The 23,127-nt window shown below is 40.4% G+C and overlaps 1 protein-coding gene and 2 long non-coding RNA genes across 4 annotated transcripts in view; 1 reads left to right on the forward strand and 2 right to left on the reverse strand.

Annotated features, from left to right (window-relative positions):
* The window catches only part of LOC134480023 (uncharacterized), a 32,170-nt gene that overhangs the window by 3,111 nt on the left and 5,932 nt on the right, over positions 1-23,127 (forward strand). The window contains exon 2 of the long non-coding RNA XR_010054131.1: positions 9,469-9,573. This is a non-coding gene — a long non-coding RNA (uncharacterized LOC134480023). The remainder of the gene's footprint in view (positions 1-9,468; positions 9,574-23,127) is intronic.
* LOC120094119 (uncharacterized) lies at positions 2,541-4,142 on the reverse strand. The gene is made up of 3 exons (XR_005488100.2): positions 3,780-4,142; positions 3,407-3,495; positions 2,541-3,077 (listed from the first exon to the last, which is right to left on the reverse strand). It is a non-coding gene; the product is annotated as an uncharacterized LOC120094119 (long non-coding RNA).
* LOC134478883 (uncharacterized) lies at positions 19,276-23,104 on the reverse strand. Of its 2 annotated transcripts, XM_063266306.1 has the most exons (4): positions 22,782-23,104; positions 21,580-21,748; positions 20,217-20,366; positions 19,276-19,582 (listed from the first exon to the last, which is right to left on the reverse strand). In XM_063266306.1, exons 1-4 carry the CDS (start codon positions 22,906-22,908, stop codon positions 19,312-19,314), a joined length of 717 nt encoding a protein of 238 aa, XP_063122376.1. In that variant the 5' UTR covers positions 22,909-23,104; the 3' UTR covers positions 19,276-19,311. The 2 variants fall into 2 exon arrangements, with proteins under 2 accessions (XP_063122376.1, XP_063122377.1); XM_063266307.1 differs by lacking the exon at positions 20,217-20,366.

Here is a 23,127-nt window from a genome sequence, read left to right on the forward strand (position 1 = left end):
CTACGCTTCCATTTATTATCTTGTTGGATAATGAGACATGGTCAGGAATGGTGACCTCTTGCCATAAACTATATGAAAATAGTGAGGTCAATTTATGTGTGTCAAGTATCAGTAGTCTTCTGGGTGGTTTTGGATCCTGGTTGGACATATGCAACTGTTTCAAAAGACCAGGATTGATATTCCTTGGGGTCCCATGATGATGCAATCAGACATGACAGAAAAAGACCAGAATACACATGAGAGAATGTGATTTGCATAATAGAGAGAACATTATTAATGTTCTAACTTATTAAGTTAGGATACAGAATATCTGATCACACTGTGATCTCCAAGAATGTATTATTTAACGAAAAACTATGGTTTGGTATAGCATTGCAAGGGCAAGGACATTTACGCAAGATCTGTTTGTTTCCTGTAAACATGGACTTTATTACTGTATGGTTCACCTACCACACACCTTTATTGCAAAGGTAAAAAGTGCACTTAGGTCCAGAGCAGATCGAGGCACGACTTGACAGAAAATGAAGATAACTAAGGCAATGGAAAGTGTTAGAGTTGAAGGATTATTAAGAAAGTGTTCAGAGGGAACAAGAATGCCCTTCTCTGGGAGGTCAGTGAATTAGGAAGGACAGTAGGGAGCTTTACTTGACGTCAGCATCTGAGTCTGGAAATGTCATTGGTAAAATTAATGTCTGGAATTTTGTGTTGTGAAACAGCACATTGGCTCTGCAGCGTTTGGCAAGGTCCATGGACAGAGAGATCACACCAGCTGGGAACAATCTGACAAGAAATCAGGTTTCCTTTAGTCACCTGAGAGGTCCTCAAGGAGAGAGGAATGGATGGGTAGCACTTTAATAGAAGCCTTTAGGATCTCAATAGTGCTACTCTAGATGTCTTCAGTATAGATGCAGAAAAAGAAAAACTAAATGACTTCACAGGAATTAGCTCAATTCTGAACATGATTATTTCACATTGGCAGTTTATACTTGATTCGTCTTTTTAAATTTAAAACAAGAGCCTATGGTGTAAATTCGAGGTAGCATTAGAATCACAGTATGTTTACACCACCTTTAAGGTGCCCAGCATCTAACACTCCGTGGCTAGAGATTCTAATTTTAACTGGATCACCAGAGAAAATCTACAATCAACCATGCTAGGGAGGCCCTGATCAGTTTGTATGCTTTGTCCATCTCCACAACAACCCACTTCAGCAGAAAGGCCTCCATTTTACAGGTGAAGAAATCACAGCTCAGATCCAATTATCATTAGATCCCTCAGTCTCACTGGCTGTCAGTTACACCCACATCCTTCTCTGTAAAGGGAAGCTTTGGGCCTGATGTGGGCTGTGCAAGCTGACTCTCCTGAGATGATCAGTGCTCTTCTTGAACCTGGGAGAACTGAAGACAAGATGAGCACACAGACTCCTGGGATAGATCCTGCCTCTGGGTCCTAGGATGGGACACAGTATCCCTTGCCATGTGCCTCTCCTCATCTGAGGAATCTGTTCCCATGTGTCAGCTTCTATGGCAGTGGGTCTCAACACTCCTAGTGCTGCAACTCTGTAATACAGCTCTTCATGCTGTGGTGACCCCAAGTATAAAATTTTTTCATTGCTACTTCCTAATGAAGTTTGCAGTACTTATAAGTCATAATATGCAAGGTATCTGATATGCAATCTGTGTGTGAAGTTGTGCCTCACAGTCTGAGAAACATTGCTTTATATAATTTTTTTTAAAAAGAAAGGCCTTCCTATGAGGAGGACCCGGAGCAGACATAAAGGCAGAGACACCGTGAAGTAGTGACAAGTGTCAGCAGGCCCAAGGCTGCTTGCCTTAATGCCAACAGAGATTTTCTGGCTAAAGGTACAATCTGAAATCACTGGCCCCATGACATTTCTTACCTCAATTTTCCCCCTTACAATGTCTGTCTGCTTGGACATATCTGTCCAGGAAGCTAGTCCCTGTAGTCTCTGATAAAGGCAGAATGCTAAAGGCAGGTATGGTTTCCCTCTTTTGGCCCACAGTCACTTGTATAGAAGTAAGTTCAAATCCCCCGTGGGTAAATGTGTGTCTCTCACATAGTGTATTAGAATTGAAATATCTGTTTGAGTTGAGAAAAACCAACTCCCACTTCAGATTTAGAGCTGACCAACAATTACTTTCAGGAGAATGAAGAAGCTGGCCAGGCCTGAAGATCCAGATCCCCTCCCTGCCTGGGATAATCCCACCTACAGTAGACTTCAGCTTCACCTAGCAGGTGTTATCAGAAAAATCTGACCTTAAGATTCTGAAATCCACAATATGCACAGAGTTGTTAGGTGGCCGATTTGGGGGATTTCTCCAGGTTATAATCATTCTGGCCTCTTCTCTTCCCTTGGATGCACTCTGTTCTCTCTTGTCTGTTGGTCCTAAAAGGACTTGGGTCAACTCAAGGACTTCTAGGGGAGGAGCTTTTGTTGTGGGAGTGAGTATGGATCAAGAATGTAACCCCATTCTGACTGGGCAACTAATCTCCAGAAAAATCTTCTGCAGGCAAAGAACTGGGTCCTGTGATAGACTACACTGTTTAACAGGGAGATCTGGTTGCTTTCTCCAGGAAGAAGCACTTGGGTGTTGACTCTCACTTCTCAACCTTCTGTTCTAAATCACTTCTGAGAACGGGCACTTTCGTCTAACTCCTCAAAGGGACCTACCCTTCATTGTGGCTGGAGGATCCTATGGTGTTGCAGCTCTGAGTTGGTAGTGGGAGCACTCAGACTGACTTGGAGAAGCCTCTTTTCACAGCTGATCTAGATGTGAGGAACAGGTGCTTTTAAAGAAGCATGTGAAAGTATTTCCTGCAGGAGAGACCTCTGCAGGCAAAGACACACAGGACAGGGAAAAGCGAGTTTATGTACTGCCATCACATCCTACCTGTCTCTATATGGGGCAAGGCTTTGCCTCACCTTAGTAACAACAGCATGTAATAAATGAACCTTTTGCTGATTTCTGTCGTGGTTCCGACGTCAAAATGTCAATGAGCACCATGCAGAGCCCGGACTTAGGCTGTATTAAAGTAGTCCACAGTATCAGTGTTATCTGCAAGGTAACATGGGACAGTAGTATTGCATGTTTGCATGAACCTGGACAGTTTTCACTACAGTCTTCTAAGTCATTTTATAAAATTTTATAGTGAGTTCATGGAAGAACAGGCTCAAACATAGACAGGAACATACACACACACACACACACACACACACACACACACACACACATACATACATACATATACATATACTTTACTGACATGGTGCATATTCTTTGTACACCAAAAATAAGGTGAGCATTAATGAAAATATTCTAATAATTGAATAAGTGGAGGAAGCTGTGTAGAGACTGTGGCTTATAGTTACTTAAAAGGTCCTCACCAGGCTCTCTCCTTGTTGGTGGGTAAACTTCAAGTGCAACTGTGGTTCGTTATTTTCTTTCTCCATAGCACGCAGGACTAGGGTGGAAGCTAGGGTTTTCAGAATATTTGGTAAGTATTGTAACATTGAATGAAATCCTAAGGCTGGAACACTATTAATGTTCTAAAAAATTACAGGGCAAGCTAAAGTCAGATATCTACTGTATTTAAAGAAGCAATGAGAGCGAGGTAGATTGATGCCCTGTCTAAATTCAGAAATGTTGGAGCCCGAATGTCTCCTGATGGTGTTATTTTATCAATGTAACGTAACGTATGTAACATATGCTCTTTAAAATAAAGGCCAGAAGTTCACAGAATAATAGCATTAGCCTTACCATATCCTCCCTTGGGGATGGGAAAACTAATGTTCTGATATCTTTGACTCTCAGGAATTGTGATCTTCATGGAAATTTAATTCCGTTGCAGATGGTCCAGTTGTTGTGGCCCATTGTTAGAAATATCAGCCTAAACCTATACTCCATCTGACAGAAAGCTCAGAATACAATTCACAGAACCTACTCCACATTCCCCAGACTTGTTTCTTTTGTCCATTATTTTTTTTTTTGATGAAAGGCCAGATTGCCTCACACTACTCTGTCGAAAATCGCCATTCATTCTCCCAAAATTCTTGGGAAGATGGGAAAACGTGTCTTCCTATGTATCTGCCAGGCAGGGACTGAGAAAAAGTAGGGCACTGGTTTTTACTACAACACTGGTGACATCACAGAGGATGCCAAGAACTCTCTAGGACACAATAGAATTTCCAAGAAGGGACATCTGATATCATAGTGAACAGAATTTGCCTCCCTGCTAATAACCTCCCTGTATAGTGCATAAGCTGAGGTGCCCTTTCCAGGAGACTTTCCTAGGGCATAGACATTGAGCACCTCCTGATTCTAAGGCCAAGTATACCTCAAGGCTTGATTATGAAAACCTTAGTAAATCCTATGCATTTTAATGAATATTTCCCTGCTATTCCTGCCCAAAAATGTCTCATCTTAACTCAAATTATCCTCATTCAGCAATATTAGCCATTAAAAATTCCTGAAAAAAAACACCAGTTTGAATATGTAGTCAAAAGATTCTCTTGTCTCGTTATGTACATGTGCTTGAGATCACATCAAGAAATAGCCTGCATGGTAGGTTGCGACATGGGTGTGTGTTATGGGAACTCTCATGAAGCCTTGTACTTAGCATTCCACAGTTGCCACAAAATCCCTTAGGAGAAAGAAATCATTATTGAAATCATTATTGTGCTAGGAACAGTTTGGAGTCCAATTGACAGAGGAAAAGTGAAATGTTGGAGCCACCAATGAAGGCACCTTCATACTGCTTGTGGGGTTCTCCTCCTTGCACCAATTTCACCAAAGGACCATTGCTCACAGGCCTCTGTAAGCTATACCATGATCCTATCTGACAGTTTTAACCTTGGGCCTTTCACTGGGCATGCCCTCACCTTCTGTAAATTTAACCCCATTCTTCTAGTTTTAAGACCAAATGGTGATTATCTCTTTACAAGTACGTACTGTTTTGGTCCATATCGCTTCCCTACCATGTCTATTCTGAATCTCCAGCTTCAGCTTGCCTCACCCTATGTTCCTCTGTTTGCCTGGAGTTCTGCCCACATACATTCTGAGGTAGCTCTTGGCCATAAGATCTTCATTACGTACAATCGGCAGAGAGACAAGACCTGATAGAACTCTCGGCTTGTGTTGAGCTGGTGAGGAGGACAAACATCTACAAAGTAGCAAACCTGATGATGGATCATAAAATGATTAGAAAGAAATCCTGCTATCACTTAGCTCTCTGCCAGTAAAGAACTAAGAATTGAAGTTGACACACCTTAGTACAAAGAGACCTCACCTCAGCATTTCCTCTTTTACACCAAGTAATACCCTTATCTTTACATTGATAAGCTAGATAAAGTAAGATAAATTTTGAGATGCATCACATAAGAATGACAGTCCCAATATTCAGTCCATTTCTATTTGGCAAAATTGGAGAAGGTACTTCATTAACTAAATTATATTAGTGTAAAATTTTGTACCTGAATCACTTTCTCTCAGTTCTTAAACTTTTTTATCCTCTGTCTATCATAACTTTCATTTATTAACCATAATAACTTCCCTGAATCAAAAAGTACTATTTTTCATTGTAAACAATTTAAGGGTCTATGTCCTTCATCTTTTTAATTTTATACCTCTTTTGTGGACATATTGCCATTTTTTATTTTTTATTTTTTCATCTTCCACAAGTAGATCATTTTTTCTCTGATATGGAGAAGGGTGCAAGGGTGGACTTCAGATATGAGGGGGTGGTGGATATCAACGGAGTTGAGCTGCATGTTGCGAAATTAACAGAGAACAAATGAGAAGTTTAAAAAAATTAAAATGTGCACATTGGGGATAAAGAAGTGAATGCTTAGCGTGCAGAGGTTTGGCAGTGGACTGGGTATTTGTGGGGGTGGGGTGTATTTGGGTGGGGTTCTGGCATGGTAAGAACACTGTCTGTTCTGGTCCTTCCAGGGAAACACCTTCTCCCATCTCACCTCTGCCTCTATCTCCTCCTCCAACAGCTGAAACTGCCTCCTACTACAGCAGCAGCTTCTGGGCATCTCCCTCTCTGCTCAAGCTCTTCTAAGTGCTCGGGGGTGATACAAGCATTGAAAAGCCTGGGGCAGCAGTCAGGCCATGCACACTCTGTTGTCATCCCCGTAGGGGCTCAGGATTTATGGTGCCAGAGCGGTTGTGGCAGGCATTTTGATGCTGCAGTGGGTTGTCTGTCGAGCCCCTCATTCTGCACCTCCCATGTCCCCCCTGGTCCTGTCAGGTTCCTAGTTGTCACATTCCTGTGTGATGGTGAACTCGTTTTCTTTTCTGAGTCTCATGACAAGAAAATTTAACAGTAAACTATCTAGTCTTCAACTCCATTTGAGACCTGAGAAGGAGAATTGCCTGAAGAAACAGGAAATTCAGAGCTAATAGCTTCTAATTCTAAAGAAATGACAGAAATTGTTGGCTACAGTGACAGACAGTCAGCAAATATTCTTGTGTCATTGTGGCATCCAGTGTCAATTGAACGGGTCAGGGGCTCTGATAACAATCCTTTGAAGTAGATCACTTGAAGGACTATCCTCACTTTCTCTCCAAAGCCTGGGACAATAGACTTCCCCATGATCCCCTTCTCCACAGTCTGGACAGCTTTCTGGCAGCAGTGGAGGTAAGTGGGTAGTATTTCACCCCATGGCCACTTTGCCACATTTGAAGGACACTCCAGTTAGGGTTCTTTAGTGCCCATCATTTTCTTCAGAATAGCATGAGGACACTGCCCCGACTTACGGTCTCTCCCACTGTGAAAAGCCTTTGACTACTAGGACATGTGAAATGGCAGATTCTTCAGATCTCTAAAGAATTAGAGAACCATCTTTTTATGTAAAGTCTATCTCAGTGCACAAATGTGGAATTTTTTCAAAGGTTTTACTGTTTAATTTGAATACATATACAAGAAGCTAAATAAAGCTTATTTCTGTACCTAACTAAACAAGTACTTAACATCACTAGAACACTGAGTATTTATAGTTGGATAGTACTATTTGCATTCCTTAATTATCCATGGCAGTGTACAGTAGTAATTTTATACAATTAGAATTTTACACCGTATTGTGAATAAGATGCATATACTTATATCTTAAACAAGAGTTTAATCATTTATTCAAGTATAATATGAAATTCTATCATCATTCAAATTCCATGTCATCCTAAAATATTTGACACTTGGTGTTGCTTCCTAGTATAAAAAAAGATTGAATAATCTATGCTTTTTGTCATGTTAGCCCCTTTCTCCTGCTTCCCCAAACCCTAGATAGGAGAGATAAATGGTTGAGGAGAGAAAGAGAAAGTAAGTAAGATGTCCCTGATTCTATTCTCCTTTACTGTTTCCTCACATTCCATGACTAGTAAAAACTTTCATCCAACCCACTAAATGACAATAAACATCTCTAACCCACTGAAGACAAATAAGCAGCCACCCATCCTTCTTTTGAGAATGAGGGTGTCATGTTCTCTAAAGTTGTATACCTATGAGTGTGGGGTGACAACAAGTTTTGGGGACCTTGCAATAATTGGGATATTTTCCAAATCCTGTGATTTCTTACAGTTTCCTATGCTTTCAGGCCCTGAATGTGGAGGGAATAACTGAAGTCTTTGCTACATTAACAATTGAAAATACAAACACACATTCATACAATTTGAGGAAGGTCACACACTATCTACATCTTGATGTTTGCTCAAAATAATTGGTCAATTACTATTTTATGTAGCTTCATTTATCTTCTTAGTATACGGGCAGAAAAGAGACAGATTGTTTGCCAAAATAATGTTAATTACTTCAATGCCATTCACCAATAGAATTCCTGCAATCCTTTGAAGTCTTTCAGAGAAGCTCTATTTTGCACAATATTCACAATACTTATGTCTCCCATGTGGCAAACTAAAATGGACTGTTATGATCTGCTTACATATTTCAAAAGTTTTCCCACTCCAAAGTCTTACACCCTCCTCCAAAAAACAAGAGATTCCTCGCAAAAAAAAGTCCACTAGTGCTGGTTCCAGTTTATATATCCGTCACATATCTATTACTGCAAAAAACTACCATGACCGAAAACATCTCAAGGAATCCAGTTTTTCACATTGTGGTAACCAACCCCCAATTACAAAATTATGTCATTCCTAAGTCATAAATGTAAGATTACTTCTCTTTGGAATTGTAATGTAATTATCCCCTATAAAGTATGTCTCATGAGTGATTGCCCTGAGAAGGGGTTGCAAGAAACAGATTGAAAACTGCATCTTGTGTGTGGAGGTGGTGGTGGTGGTGGGTTTTTTGTTTTGTTTTGTTTGTTAGTTTGGCCTCTTTTTCAAAAACCAGAGGCTGATGAGAACATACACCAATAACTGGGTCTTTTATATAATTCCTATAGCCTTTGTGTCTGTTCTCATGACATCAACAGGCTGGGTTTCTTTTTTACTATTCTCCAAAATGAACTTGAAATTATTAAAGGTGATGCATCCTGCAGTGATGAACTGTCTTACTATTTATCAGTGTCTGACTGCCCTGCTCATTTGTGCTTTCATGGATTTTGAGATCTTTTTTTCATTCCCATAAAGCCCTGCATCCTAATTAGGACAGGATGGATGTTAATTAGTAAATGATTCTGGTAGGATTTGATATAACAATATTAATCATACTGATGCATGAAAATGAAAGGTCTTTTCATTTTCTGGTTTCTTCAATTTTTTTCTTAATTTTTGTAATGTTTTCATTGTAACAAGTCTTCACTTTCTTAGATTTATTACAAGACTTTTAAAGCTATTCTGAATGTTTTTGTTTTTTTGGTATGTTTGTTGATATTTATTGTTGCTATACAGGAATTTTATTGATTTTAATGTGATTTCAGTTAGTGGGTCCATGAGCTGTAGGAGTTTTCTAGTGGAACCGTAGTGTTCTTTACATATAGATCATATCACCTGCAAATGAGAATACTCTGACTGCTTTCCTTCATATGGACATGCCTTTCCATCTTTCTATTTTCTGTTTTGGATAAGACTTCACATACTACTTGGATTAGATGAAAAGATTGTACACCTGTGACTTATTACTTATTTTAGTGAAATGCATTAAGATATTCTCCAGTTAGGATGCTGTTGGCCTTGTATATTGCCTTTATATTGTTAAGGTACATCTTCTCCATATCCCAGATTCTCCAGGACTATTTTGTGTATCACTGTGAGACTTTGCCAAAGAAATTGTCTGCCTCTAGTGCAATGATCATGTGTTTCCTGTTCTTGGTTTCATGTGGTGTATTGTTTATTCATCTGTATTTGTTGAAACATTCTCGCTCTCTGGAGTCAAGCCAGCTTGATCATGGTACCTGATATGTTTGGTATATGTCTGAATTTTATTTGCCAGGATTCTATTGAGAAATTTTTCACTTATGTGTTCCTTCCAATCTTTGTTTTTTTATAGGCTGCAAAGAGATACCATGAGCAAGGGAACTTTTCGAAGAAAGAGTTTATTGGGGCTTACAGTTTCAAGGATCATGAGTCTGATATCAGGGGTACATGGCAGCAGGTAGGTCACCGTGTTTCTAGAGAACTAGCTGAGATCTTACATCTTATCTGCAAGTTGGACACTGAGAAAATGAGACTTAAGTGTAAATGGTATTGAATTTGGAAACCTCAAAGGCCAATCCCAGAACAATCCTACAAAAAACAAAACAAAACAAAACAAAACTATATCTTCTACTTCTTCCCGAACATTTCCTCTAACCAGCAACAAACATTCATACTTGTGAGTTTATGGAGACCATTATCATTCAAAAGACCACATTCTACTCCCAATTGTCCATAGGATCTTAAACATATCATAATGAAAAATGCACTTAGCTCGCTTTGCAAAATCCCTATAGTCTTTACCATCTACACAGTTTATCCAAAGAGCTTCCAAAAACTGCAGGCAGTCCCTTAATCATTCCCCCTATGAAATCAAATGGCCAATTACACACATCCAATGTGTAATGCCAAATCACATATGTTATCATTGCAAAGTGAAGTTGGGAAGGATGGCGAGCCAATTCAAGGCATAATCGCAATAGCCCACACTCCACATTCTCTCCTTCTGACAGAAGAGAAGGAGATTAGATGGGTTCACTCCTCTGGCTTTGCTGATTGAAACATAATTCATAAACTTTTGTTGTATCATATAGATCTGTGGATGGTGGTTGTGTTTTCAATGTCACTCATTTCTAGGAATTTTTCATTTTTCCTTATCCCCTTACCCTTTCAGTAGTATATTGTTTATGTTACTTACTTTCCATGAGTGTCTGTATTTTCTGTACTTTTAATTGTGTGATACCAGTTTGATTTCTTTGGGCTCAGATAGAACGCACGACATTATTTCAACGCTCTTATATTTTCTGAGGCTTTTTTTTTCACCTATTTTCTGGTCAATTTTGGAGAAATATCCACAGGCTGATAGAAAATATATGTATAGTACACTGTAGTTTGTTAGTTCCATTGGCCTGATGATGTCACTTAATTCTGCCCCTCCTGTTTTGTTTATTTGCATATGATCTGTTAAGTGTTCAGAATGGAGAAGCAAAAGAAATCACAAACACTATTAGAACGAATCTGTAGTTTCATAGCTATCTGATAACATATATTTTTAAATTTGGGAAGCCTGTGTTAATATGTATATATTTAGAATTGTAGTATGTTTTAGTAATTGCAAAGTATGAAGTGAATTTCCTTACATCTCTGGACAGGATGAGTTTGAAATCTATTCTGTCAGCTAGATAGAGAAACTGCATAGGATTGCGATAGGGACTTGTTTCTTAGTTCTGTTTCTCTAGTATAACCTGTATATCTCTCATGATGGTAATCCTGTTTCAGGCTAAATATATAATTGTTTACTAGGGAATTGAGTTTAGTGACATGAAAATATTATTTAAACCTCTGTTAACTGTTGTCATTTGGTTAATTTATGAGATTTTTGTAGGCTACTTTTGATTGACTGTCCTAGTGGTGTAAATTTATTTCCTGTGTCCTCTGGTATTTTATCCTTCCCTGCAAATAAAGTATTCCTATGAGGATCCTCTGTAGAGGTAGCTTACTGGTTATACATAGTTTTTAAAGTATTTATAATATCCCTTAATCAGCACAGTAGCTGGGCAGCTGCCTGTCCTGCATGGAAATAGGTCTCATTTCCAAACAATGACTCTGAACTCTTACTTACTATGCAGCATCTTGGCTGCTCTGTGTTCCACCTGGACAGCCCTCAGGATCAGGCTTTCCTCTGCCTTAAACTGTGGCTGCTGTCCTGCTTCCTCCTTCCTCACTATCGCATCCATTAGTCCTTTCTTCTTTGGCAGCTACTTCTTCCTTATTGATCCTAGTGATCCTCTCTAGCAAAGCCCTCAAAAACTCACCTCCACAATCTCTCTGCTGTGCTTCTTTATAATCACAATTAACTGGGAGCAGAATCACTTTTTGGGGGGGTTTAACCAGTCTTACATTCTACCAATCAGCATTAAAATACAAGCATAATTAGGTCAATCCCCTACAGGGTTTTCTTTTCTTTTATTTTTTATTTTTTGGTTGGTTTAATTTTTCCTTTACCTTTCTTTTTACGTTTTATTTGATTTTTGGCTATCTCTTATTAATTGTTTATTTTATTTATTTACATTTCCAATGTTGTTCCTCTATCCAAAATCCCCTAATGAAGCCTATCATCACATTTCTGCTCAGCTTTCCCTATATAACAGTGCTCCCCAACTCACACATATCCATTCCGACCTCACACCTCTAGGATCTCCATTTGGTGGCGCAACAGGCCTAGCAGAGTCAAGGTCCTACAACCACATTGATACAAAATAAATCAATCCTCTCATACACAGTACCTAGGACCATAGACCCATACTTGTATACAAGTTGGCTGGCAGTTAAATCCCTGGGAGCTGTGGGTTCGGTCACAGAGGGTCTGGTTAGATATTAAAGACCAATGATTGCTGCTTTCTCTTCTTTTTCTGGTTATAATCGAAATTATTTTTGTGTCCTTTCTTTCTTGAAATTTTTGTGAGATGATTAATTTCTTGGCTTTTCTTGGGTAAAATTTAATTCATTGTCTTGGATTTTACCTCCTATCATCCTCTTTTGTGCTTTCTTAGAGAAAAAATATTGTTTAAATTTGGTTTTGTCATGTAATATCTTGGTTTCTCCATTTATGGTGATTGGGAATTACACAGTGTATAGGAGCTTGGGTCTGCATTACATCTGCCTAAGATTTTCTGGCTATTAGAGTCTCTGTTGAGAAATGTGGTGTAATTCATATAGGTCTGACTTCATTTGGTACTGGATATTTATACCTTACCCCTTTTTCATGTTCTTTCTTGGATCTGGGCTTTTAATGTTTTAATTTTTATGTGAAGGAAGGAATTTTTCTCCTACAATTAATTTGATGTTTTGTATGCTTGTTGGTTTTTTTTTCTTTTTTTTTTTTCTTTTTCTTTTTATTTATTTTTTTTTGGCCTTTTCAATTCTCTTCTATATCTGTTATCCTTAGGTTTAGACTTAAGTTGTGTCCTGAAATTCATGGATATTTTGGATTCAATATATTGTAAATGTTAATGTGAGATGGATTTTTGTGCTTTTTTGGGTGACCTCCTTGACCCCAACTCTTCAATTTATTATCCTGTTGGATAATGAGACATGGTCAGGAATGGTGACCTCTTGCCATAAAGTATATAAAAATAAGATGGTGAACTTGTGTGTCAAGTATCAGTAGTCTTCTAGATGGGTTTCTTTCCTGGTTGGCCAAATACAACAGTTTCTAAAGCCCAGGATTTATGTTCCCTGGGATTCCTACGATGATGCAATTAGACATGACAGAGAAAGACCAGAATACACATGAGGGAACTTGATTTATATAATAGAGAGAACATTTGTAAGTTAGGTTACAAAATATCTGATCAGACTGTGATCTCAAAGAATGTATTATTTAATGAAAAACTATTTTGTGTTATAGCATTGCCAGGGCACAGACATTTATGCAAGAGCCGTTTGTTTGCTGTAAACATGGACTTTATTACTGTGTGGCTCACCTACCACACACCTTTCTAGCAAAGGTAAAAAGTGCACTTAGGTCCAGAGCAGATCAAGGCAGGATTTGAAAGCAAATGAAGATAACTAAGGCAATGGAAAGTCTTTGATTTGAAGGATAATTAAGAAAGTGTTCAGAGGGACCAAGAATGCCCTTCGTCTGGGAGGTCAGTGATTTAGGACGGACACTTGGCAGCTTTACTTGACGTCAGCATCTGAACCAGGAACTTCATTGGTAAAATTAATGTCTGTAATTTTGTGTTGTGAAACAGCACATTGGCTCTGCAGCTTTTGGCAAGGTCCATGGACAGAGAGATCACACCAGCTGGGAACAATCTGACAAGAAATCAGGTTTCCTTTAGTCACCTGAGAGGTCCTCAAGGAGAGAGGAATGGATGGGTAGTACTTTAATAGAAGGCTTTAGGATCTCAATAGTGCTACTCTAGATGCCTTCAATATAGATGCAGAAAAAGAAAAACTAAATGACTTCAGAGGAATTAGCTTAATTTTGATCATGACAATTTCACATTGGCAGTTTATACTTGATTTGTCTTTTTAAATTCAAAACAAGAGCCTTTGGTTTAAATTCGAGGTAGCATTACAGTCACAGTATGTTTACACCACCTGTAAGGTGCCCAGCATCTAACCCATGTGGCTGGAGATTCTACTTTTAAATGCATCACCAGAGAAAATTTCCAATTATCCATGCCAGGGAGGCCCTGATCAGTGTGTATGTTCTGTCCATCTCCACAACAACCCAATTCAGCAGAAACACCTCCTTTTTACAGGTGAAGAAATCACAGCTCAGAGCCAATGATCATTAGATCCCTCAGTCTCACTGGCTGTCACTTACACCCACATCCTTCTCTGTAAAGGGAAGCATTGGGCCTGATGTGGGCTGTGCAAGCTGACTCTCCTGAGATGATCGATGCTATTCTTGAACCTGGGAGAACTGAAGACAAGATGAACACACAGACTCCTGGGATAGATTCTGCCTCTGGGTCCTAGGATGGGACACAGTATCCCTTGCCATGTGCCTCTCCTCATCTGAGCAGTCTGTTCCCATGTGTCAGCTTCTATGGCAATGGGTCTCAACACTCCTAGTGCTGCAACTCTTTTTCTATTTTTTTTTCACTTTTTCGTGCTGCCACTCTTTAATACAGTTCTTCTTGCTGTGGTGACCCCAGCCATAAAATTGTTTCATTGCTACTTCATAATAAATATTTCTGTTCTTATAAGTCATAATATGCAAGGTATCTGTTATCAAGGTATCTGATATGCAATCTGTGTGGGAGGTTGTGCCTCACAGGTTGATAAACATTGCTTTATACAATTTATTTTTCAAAGAAAGGCCTTCCTATGAGGAGGACCTGAGGCAGTCCTAAGTGCAGAGACACCATGAAGTAGTGACAAGTTTTAGCAGGCTCAAGGCTGCTTGCATTATCGACATCAGAGATTTCTGGCTAAAGGCACAATGTGAAATCACGGTCCCCATTACTTTTCTTACCTCAATTTTCTCCGTTACGTCTGTCTGCTTGGACATGTTTGTCCAGGAAGCTAGTCTCTGTAGTCTCTGATAAAGGCAGAATGCTAAAGGCAGGAATGGTTTCCCTCTTTCGGGCCACAGTCACTTGTATAGAAGTAAGTTCAAATCCCCCGTGGGTAACTGTGTGTCTCTCACATAGTGGATGAGAATTGAAATATCACGTGTTTGAGTTGACAAAAACCAACTCCCACTTCAGATTTAGAGCTGACCAACAATTACTTCCAGGAGAATGAAGAAGCTGGCCAGGCCTGGAGACTCAGATCCCCTCCCTGCCTGGGATAATCCCACCCACAGTAGACTTCAGCTTCACCTAGCAGGTGTTATAGAAAAGTCTGTCCTTAAGATTCTGAAACCACAATATGCACAAACCCTATAGTTGTTAGGTGGCCGATTTGGGGGATTTCTCCAGGTTATAATCATTCTGCCCTCTTCTCTCCCCTTGGATGCACTCTGTTCTCTCTTGTCTGTTGGTGCTAGAAGGACCTGGGTCAACTCATGGGCTTCTAGGGGAGGAACTTTTGTTGTAGGAGTGAACATGGATCAAGAGTGCAATCCCATTCTGACTGGGCAAATAAGCTCCAGAAAATTTCCCCAGGCAAAGACTTGGGTCATGTGGGAGCTACACTGTTTAACAATGAGATCTGGTTGCTTTCTCCAGGAGGAAGCACTTGGGGGTTGAGTATCACTTCTCAACCTTCTGTTTTAAGTCACTTCTCAGAAGAGACACGTTGTTCTAACTCCTCCATGGGACCTACCCTTCAGTGTGGCTGGAACCTATGGTGTTACAGCTCTGAGCTGGGAGTAGGAGCACTGAGACTGACTTGGAGAAGCCTATTTTCAAGTTTATCTAGATGTGAGGAACAGGTGCTTTTAAAGAAGCATGTGAAAGTTTTTCCTGCAGGAATGCCCACTCTGCTGGCAAAGTCAGGCAGGACAGGGAAAAGCGAGTTCATTTGCTGCCATCACAACCTACCAGACTCTCTATGGGGTGAAGTATTCCCTCACCTTGGTAACAAGAGCATGTAATAAATGAAGTTTTGCAGCTCTCTGTAGTGGAGCCGATGTCAAAATCTCACTGAGAATCATGCATAGCCTGGATTTAGGCTGTATTAATGTAGGCAACAATTTCAGTGTTATCTGCAAGGTACCATGGGAGAGTAGTAACCCAAGTCTGCATGCACCTCGACAGTTTTCACTGTAGTCTTCTAATTCACTTTATAAAATTTTATAGTGAGTTCATGGAAGAACGGGCTCAAACATAGACATGAACAATCACAGACACACACACACACACACACACACACACACGCCCTTACTTTACTGACATGGTGCATAATTTTTGCACACCACAAATATGGTGAGCATTAATGAAAATACACTAATTATTAAATCAATGGAGGAAGCTGTGGTGAAGCTGGGGCTTAGAGTTACTTAAAAGGTCCTATGAAGGCTCTTCTTTTGCTGGAGGCTAAACTTCAATGCAATTGGGGTTCCCTATTTTCTTTTTGCATAGCACATAGGACTAGGGTGGAAACCAGGGTTTTCAGCATGTTTGGCAAGTACTGTAACATTGAATTAAATCCTTAGGCTGGAACAGTATTGATGTTACACAAAATTACAGGGCAAGCTGGATGAAGACACCGAGCTGACAGTGTGGACATCTTAAGATTTGTACTGGACAGTGACAGACTTTTCTGAAGACTGGAAATGTTTACAATGTCAGAGAGAATGGAAGGCCCCTCAGACTTCAATTCACTCTAAGAACAGTTTATTCAAGTAAGGGATAAATTGAACTATTGTCTCATGTCACAGATGTCAGTAGAAATTATGCAAGGTATTGTATGCCAGTGGTAGCATTAGCAAAACAAAGCACACCTTGTCTTGAAGGCTAATAAATTAGCAATATGTATAGCAAGACACAAGCTCTTCCAGGTCCTTTCATAGTAACTGAGAACCTCAAATACAGTGGCAATGTGAAAGTGTGGTGGATATCTAGTTACCACTAGCTTCTGTTTTGATACAGACGACCATTTCTGTGGCATGGTCAGCTTCTAATGAATGACTAGAGGACCTATGCTTGAGAATAAACGAACAATACATTGCTTCTCTAGATGCTGAGCTCTTAAAAGCCTTGGTGTCACAGCAACTGTTTGTGGACATTCTGGATCATTCCTTCTGAACTTTAACTTTCTGAGTAACTCAGACTCTGAGTAAGTCAGTTCAATTCCATAAATTGGATATCAGTCAACTGGAAAAAAATACTTTTACAACAGGAACCCAGATTTGCCACGGAAAAAGGGCAGCTTGAACTGGCCCACCTAGGTTCTGGGTTTGCACAGGCTTGCTATCCAAAAGAAATATGTGTTCCCAGCTGTAGGCTGCATTCACTATGGTTGCTCTTGAGGTTCTGTCCTAAACTGCTTAGATTAAGATAATTTTCTTAATATCTATCAAAAGAATTCATTATGTGCAGCAGGCCTACAGGAAGATAGTTTCCATTCTGTATTTTATAAATGTGCATAGTAGATATGGTCATCATTGATACTAGGTGAAGGATCTGCTCTAATATGGAAACTAAGTGATGCTGGAGGAACATCCTGAATCCTCAATGAGCAGTGGGGCGACCTGAGCCCTGCATGGATGCCTGGTAGCCTAACACATTGAGCCTGCACAGCTCAGTAAGAATACACATTTCCTGAGATCTCTCTGTTTAATTAGAGGTACCCTGTCCACCTAAGGGAGCACATGCCCTGGAAAGACAAAAGCCACCTGCAGGATCTGTGGTGATGACTCAGAGGTTAGAACCTGCAGGATCTGTGGTGATGCCTCACAGGTTAGAACCTCTGCTGCTCTCTCAGAAGAAGCACATGGTTCCCAACAATAATCTACAACAGGGAATGTGATTCCTTCTTTTGGACTATGAGGGAAATTCACCCAGGACAGGCCACAGACATACAGTAGAGAAAAAGACCCACTGACATAAATTATCATTCTACGCCTAATCCACAACAATAAAAACACAGCATATGTATGGTCTAGGACAACAGCATTTATCAAAACCTTTTTCCCAACATGACTTTGGAGGTCATTATCTGTGGGGGTATATTGACAGTGTATTGCAAGAAAGACTGAAGCATATGGTTCTCCATTAGGATTACTTACATATACCTTTGGAAATGTCAATTTTTCTACAGCTCTACAAATATGAGTGTATATTAGTCAAAATGTGCTACACAGGATCAATAATGAACGTGTGTTGTAGACGGTTTTATATAAGATTAGCAGAAAACATGACCGCATGGATAAAGTATGGCAGTGATCACATCATAAAATGTACATCCAAGAAAAGAACACATTATCCACACAAAACACACTATCACTCTAGGTAACCATTGGTGGCTTTGAATTTACTATTTAGCCCAGGAACTCTGGACCATGCAGAATCCATCTTTAGCTGTCAGTTCTAAGAGCACAAGAGGGGACAGGACACTTGAATAAGCAAGATGGTCTCAAGAGTCAAGAGTTAAAAATCAAGTTTTATTCATACGGAATACAATTCAAAACAAAAAATGATTAAAATGAATATTAATATAAATATCTAAAAGTATTTTCAGATGTGAAAAATATTAACAAGAACATATAACTATGAAATAACAAAACAAAAACTTCATTTAAGATCATAACAAAAATATTTCTAAACAGCATATTCTTAGTGAACATTTAGAAGCACAGTTATATTGCTGTTTCTCCTCTAGCAGGCAAAATGGCAATGCAGTCCCCAAGTGGTCTCTCAAGTGGTGTTATCCAAAACAGAAAAAGAATAAGATATCAATCATTCAGACTGGCTTAGTGAAAGATAAATTTAGTGTTTCTTAGCAAAATATGAATTCAACTATGAGGGAGAGTATTCATCCAAAAAAGGTTGTTATTATTCAGGATGGCGGTCAGCAGGGGAATCCTGAGAAAGCAACCTATTCTTCAGGAGGCTCTCCTCCTGCTGTGTGTCGCATTCCAGCTCTTTTGCAATTTCTGAGACCAGGGAGAGGAAGGCAGTTATTCAGAAACTGATGTGTTGGGGACTTGCATGCCAGCTGTCAGGTTGCTGCCTTCTACCCACTCAGCTCTATTTTAGGTCACCATTGATGTGTTAACTGATAACATTGGTGGTGTGTCTGTGGGCAGGGCAAAGTCTAGAGCAACCCGGACAGTAATGTGGGTTGCCCATCTAGGCCTCAGACTTTAACCAGTGCAAACCAAGAACAGGGCAATGGGAAGAGACCTCATTGGGTTGCAGGATGAAAGGAGAAGTCAACCTGTCACCAAGATGAAAGCCAATGACAAAGAATAATTTGCCATTTGCACTCGGTTCTTATCCCTGAAAGGTGTTTCCCAACTTGGAGGTCACATGACCACAGAATATCATTTATCACAGGAACAAAACTTGTTCAAAGTGCTACATAGCATCCATTCTATCACAGGGACATGCGGTAATATGATAGGTTATTCAATTGTCACCATTTCCAGACTGCAGCTTCAAAAAGAGCACCAAAGCATAGTTGTTAATAAGTCAGTTCCTGAAAAGTGGTTGTCTTCCCAGAATACTCGTGCACAGACAGAGGAATGAACATTCCATTGCATGAGGTGGTTGTATTGTTGGAGTGTACATTATTAAGGTGGTAGGGAAAGCAAACATGTATCAAATTGGCAAATGGAATCAGATATTTTTAGGCTGACACAGCTGCTTGTCCCTACCAGATGTTGCTTGGTCTGGAGGTTGCTGGTTTTCTCCTGTTCGTCTTTATCTTTCTTGTTCAAATCAAACAAAAATTTCTGTAGCAGCGGTGCAGAATCAAGCTGTTCTGCTTTGCTTTCCTTTCTGAATGGGAACAACTTCTTCTGCATACATATCTTGTCCATATGGATCCGGCTGGGCAGGTTGCTGGAAACACACACTGCATAGTTAGATCCTGCACCCTCTTCCTCCCATTCCTACTCCCACGTCTCACAAACTCGCTCTGGACCCAGATACCAGTGAAAACTTCATAGAATACATCTTGATACACACAAGGTTGCTGCACAAACATCAAACAGCCAATTCAGGGAAGAATAAATTGTTTCTGTGACCCAAGTACCAAAAAGCGTTCATTTGTCTCCAAAACAACAGGGGATATACATCTATCCATGGAAGCAAAAGGCATGGGGGCAACATTAATAAATAGTGGGCAAATACCCTCAAAGCAGGTCAGTAGAATTAAGGGAAGTTCATGTTACCCATGTGGTCCACACACTGAGTTTTGTTAAACCTGGTGTGACCGCAGAGGCCCAGTTCAGCTATTAGCCATTTGGTGAGCTGAATAAGTACTGGTCTACCTAGAGCCTTCTAAAAATGCGTAGACACTCTGGGTATGAGTAACAGTCTCCTGTGGACCTAAAAACTGAGTCCAAAAGGCCCAGGGCACACTGATGTTTAAAGAGCACAAGAAACGGAGCCAGAGCTGCTAGACCTCCAATCAGAACAAAAGATGGCACCTGTGGGCAAAGTACAGTTAATGGCCTCTCTGACCAGTGCTCACCGATAGAAGTTAATTTCCTTCTGGAGCTCTAGAAATTTCTCAAAATGCTCGATGTTCCTCATCTCTAAGTTGTGCAGTAATGACATGACCTCCCTCTCCTTTATCTTCAATATTTCATAAAACGGATTTGACCTGATGTAGCGGCTGGCCCTAGGACAGTAAAACCCAATGAACATCGGCGTTTAGGAATATATGAACTCAGGCTGGGTCTTCTAGTACCCCAGCCCTGGGAGGACAATTTCTGAGTTCTACATATTGGGAGCTTCTTCAGCTTCAGAAACTTGTTATTCTGGACCGAGGACCCCATAAGCTCGGCATCGAGATAAAGGGTTCCCAGGTTCCCTTTCTTCACTCAGAAGGGCTGGATCTGCAGTCAAGTTAGTTATGCTAAAAAGGGCCTAGGCCACAGCTCTCCCACATCCAAGACCTAGAAAACCGTGATTTCAATTTCCTGTTTTGACAACAGGAATTCTACATCCTGAATAATTAATATTGTAGAGACACACAATTCACACAATTATGGAGTTGAGACCATAAATCGCCACAAAAGTATAATCTGCCCAAATGGCACAAATATACAGACAAATGTGACCACATTGGCAAAGAAGTGTGCAGTTGAAAGAGGGGCTCCCAAAACAAAGCACTCACATCACCATGAAATTGTTATACATGAATATACTCAGGAAAATACGTAGACCCCTAGATTCCAAGTGTGGGGGGAAATATAAACATATAAAAATTGTGCATATGCATGTAGGTGTGTACACACAGAGACACAGAAACTGGGACACACACACAGGAAAAGAAAAGTAAACAGTAAGAGAATGAAAAAGGGAGCGAAATATGCAAACGGATAACACAATCAGAATCAGAAAAAATGCATGCCACATTATTGGCTCAGAGGTAAACAAAAAAGAAGGAAAAGCCCTGTGTCTCTGGCCATCTAGTCAAACATTGAGATGAACAATTGGGGATCTGTCACCTCAGGCTACTGCAACAAGAGTCCAGCACTCAGTCACCTTCCTAGCACACACCCAGACTCACAGCACCTAGAACCTTGCAAAGCTACCACCTGTCAAGGGCTTTCCAAATGCACACTGGGAACTCATGCTCCAGGAACGTTATCCCTGAATCCTCACTAAGGCCACAAGTTCAGATTTTCAGCTGGAGGCAGCAGATGAGACCATTTCCCATCTCACTCCTGACCAAGGGTCAGGTTCTGATCTCCTCTATATCAGAAATGAGGTTTAGGACGAGTATTTTGGGAGGCACAGCTTTCTAGACCCCAACACCTTAATAGAATACGATGGAGGTGACATTGCAGGTCCATGAGTGACACAAGGCAGTTTGGAGCAATGCATACCTGTTGTTCCTGTATCTCTCTGTCACGTAAGTCAGGAGATCTCTTAGCTCATTTCTCTCCTCAGTAGCTGACTGCAGCTGTCTAATCAGTCTCTGCTCTTCTGTGTTCTCCGTGTTGGCCTCCTTGTTGATTACCACAGGGCCAGGGGATGATGTCAGTCTCCCATCCTCTGTAGGTAGGAGAACACAAGTGAACATTTTTGGGGAAACTGATGAGTGTGCATAGACCATGGCAAGCCCCAAACAGGAGGAGAGCATGTGCAGACCACAGTGTCACCACAAAGAGTTTGTTGTTGCCTAAGAGACCTCCTCAGTGGAAGTCAACTCTCCCAGCACTCTATAGAGACCAAGAGATGTCAGATGCCGGGTGTTCCCTATGCCTGCTGACCCATGCTCCATGTACCACAGAGATGGCTTCTACGGGATTCTTATCAAGTTAACAGGGTACAACTTTCTTTCAGGACCCTCACCGCTGTACTTTCAGAAGTCAGATGATAAATTCAACCTCCAAAAGATTTGAGTGATTGGAGATACTCAGATGTCCTGCACTGATACTCTAGGCCACACCATTTGGATTTAAAAAGCATTGCGGGGGATGTCATGGTCAACAGACTTATCAATTCCCCTAACTGAAACACCAAATGCCACAGAATTGCCAATTGGTTACAGGCTGAATCTTGGTCTACCTGCTACAAATACTTTTAGTACTGTAAGAAAATGTTTGTAACACACAAACTCTAATTTATAATGCTAAGGATGTCCCATCTCTGCCAATTAGAAAAAGTCAGAGGAGTTCTAAGAACATAAGGCCAGAAGCATAATTCACTCCCTGATACTAAAGAGAGAGATCTACTTTACTTAAAGAAGCAATGAGAGTGAAGTAGATTGATACCCTGTCTAAATTCAGTAAAGTTGGACACTCAGTGTCTCCTGATCGTGTTATTATATCAATGTATCGTATCATATGCACGTTAAAAGTGAAGGCCAGAAGTTCACAGAATAATAGCATTGGCCTTCCCATATCCTCCCTTTGTGGATGGGCAAACTAATATTCTGAAATCCTTGACTTTTAGGAATTGTGATCTTCATGGAAATTCAATTCCTTTGCAGATACTCCAGTTGTTCTGGCCTATTGCTAGACAGGTCAGCATAAGCCTATTCTCCCTCTGATAAAAAGCTCAGCATACAATTCACAGAACTTACTCAGCATTCCCCAGGCCAGCTTTCGTTGTCTATCATTTATTTTTGATGAAAGGTGAGATTCCCTCATTCCAGTCTGTCCAAAATCGATGTTCACTCTCCCAAAATTCTTGCGAAGCCGGGAAAACATGTCTTCCTGTGTATCTGCCAGGCAGGGACTGAGAAAAAGTAGGGCACTGGTGGTTACTACAACACTGGTGACATCACAGAGGATGCTAAGATCTCTCTAGGACACAATAGAATGTCCAAGAAGGGACCGCTGATGTCATGGTGAACAGATATTGCCTCCCTGCTAATAATCTCCCTGTACAGTGCATAAGCTGAGGTGCCCTTTCCTGGAGACCTTCCC

The sequence above is a fragment of the Rattus norvegicus genome, chromosome 8 (assembly GCF_036323735.1).
Source record: "Rattus norvegicus strain BN/NHsdMcwi chromosome 8, GRCr8, whole genome shotgun sequence".
In the NCBI taxonomy this organism is placed as follows: Eukaryota; Metazoa; Chordata; class Mammalia; order Rodentia; family Muridae; genus Rattus; species Rattus norvegicus.

Excerpts from the sequence above, each read along its gene's own strand:
- LOC134478883 (XM_063266306.1), bottom strand. The coding sequence starts at position 22,908 with ATGTTTTCCCGGCTTCGCAAGAATTTTGGGAGAGTGAACATCGATTTT. Across the intron at positions 21,749-22,781 it reads GCTGGCCTGGGGAATGCTGA|AGGATGGGAGACTGACATCA; the intron begins GTAAGTTCTGTG and ends TCCTACCTACAG. Across the intron at positions 20,367-21,579 it reads GAGAGATACAGGAACAACAG|GGCCAGCCGCTACATCAGGT; the intron begins GTATGCATTGCT and ends TTACTGTCCTAG.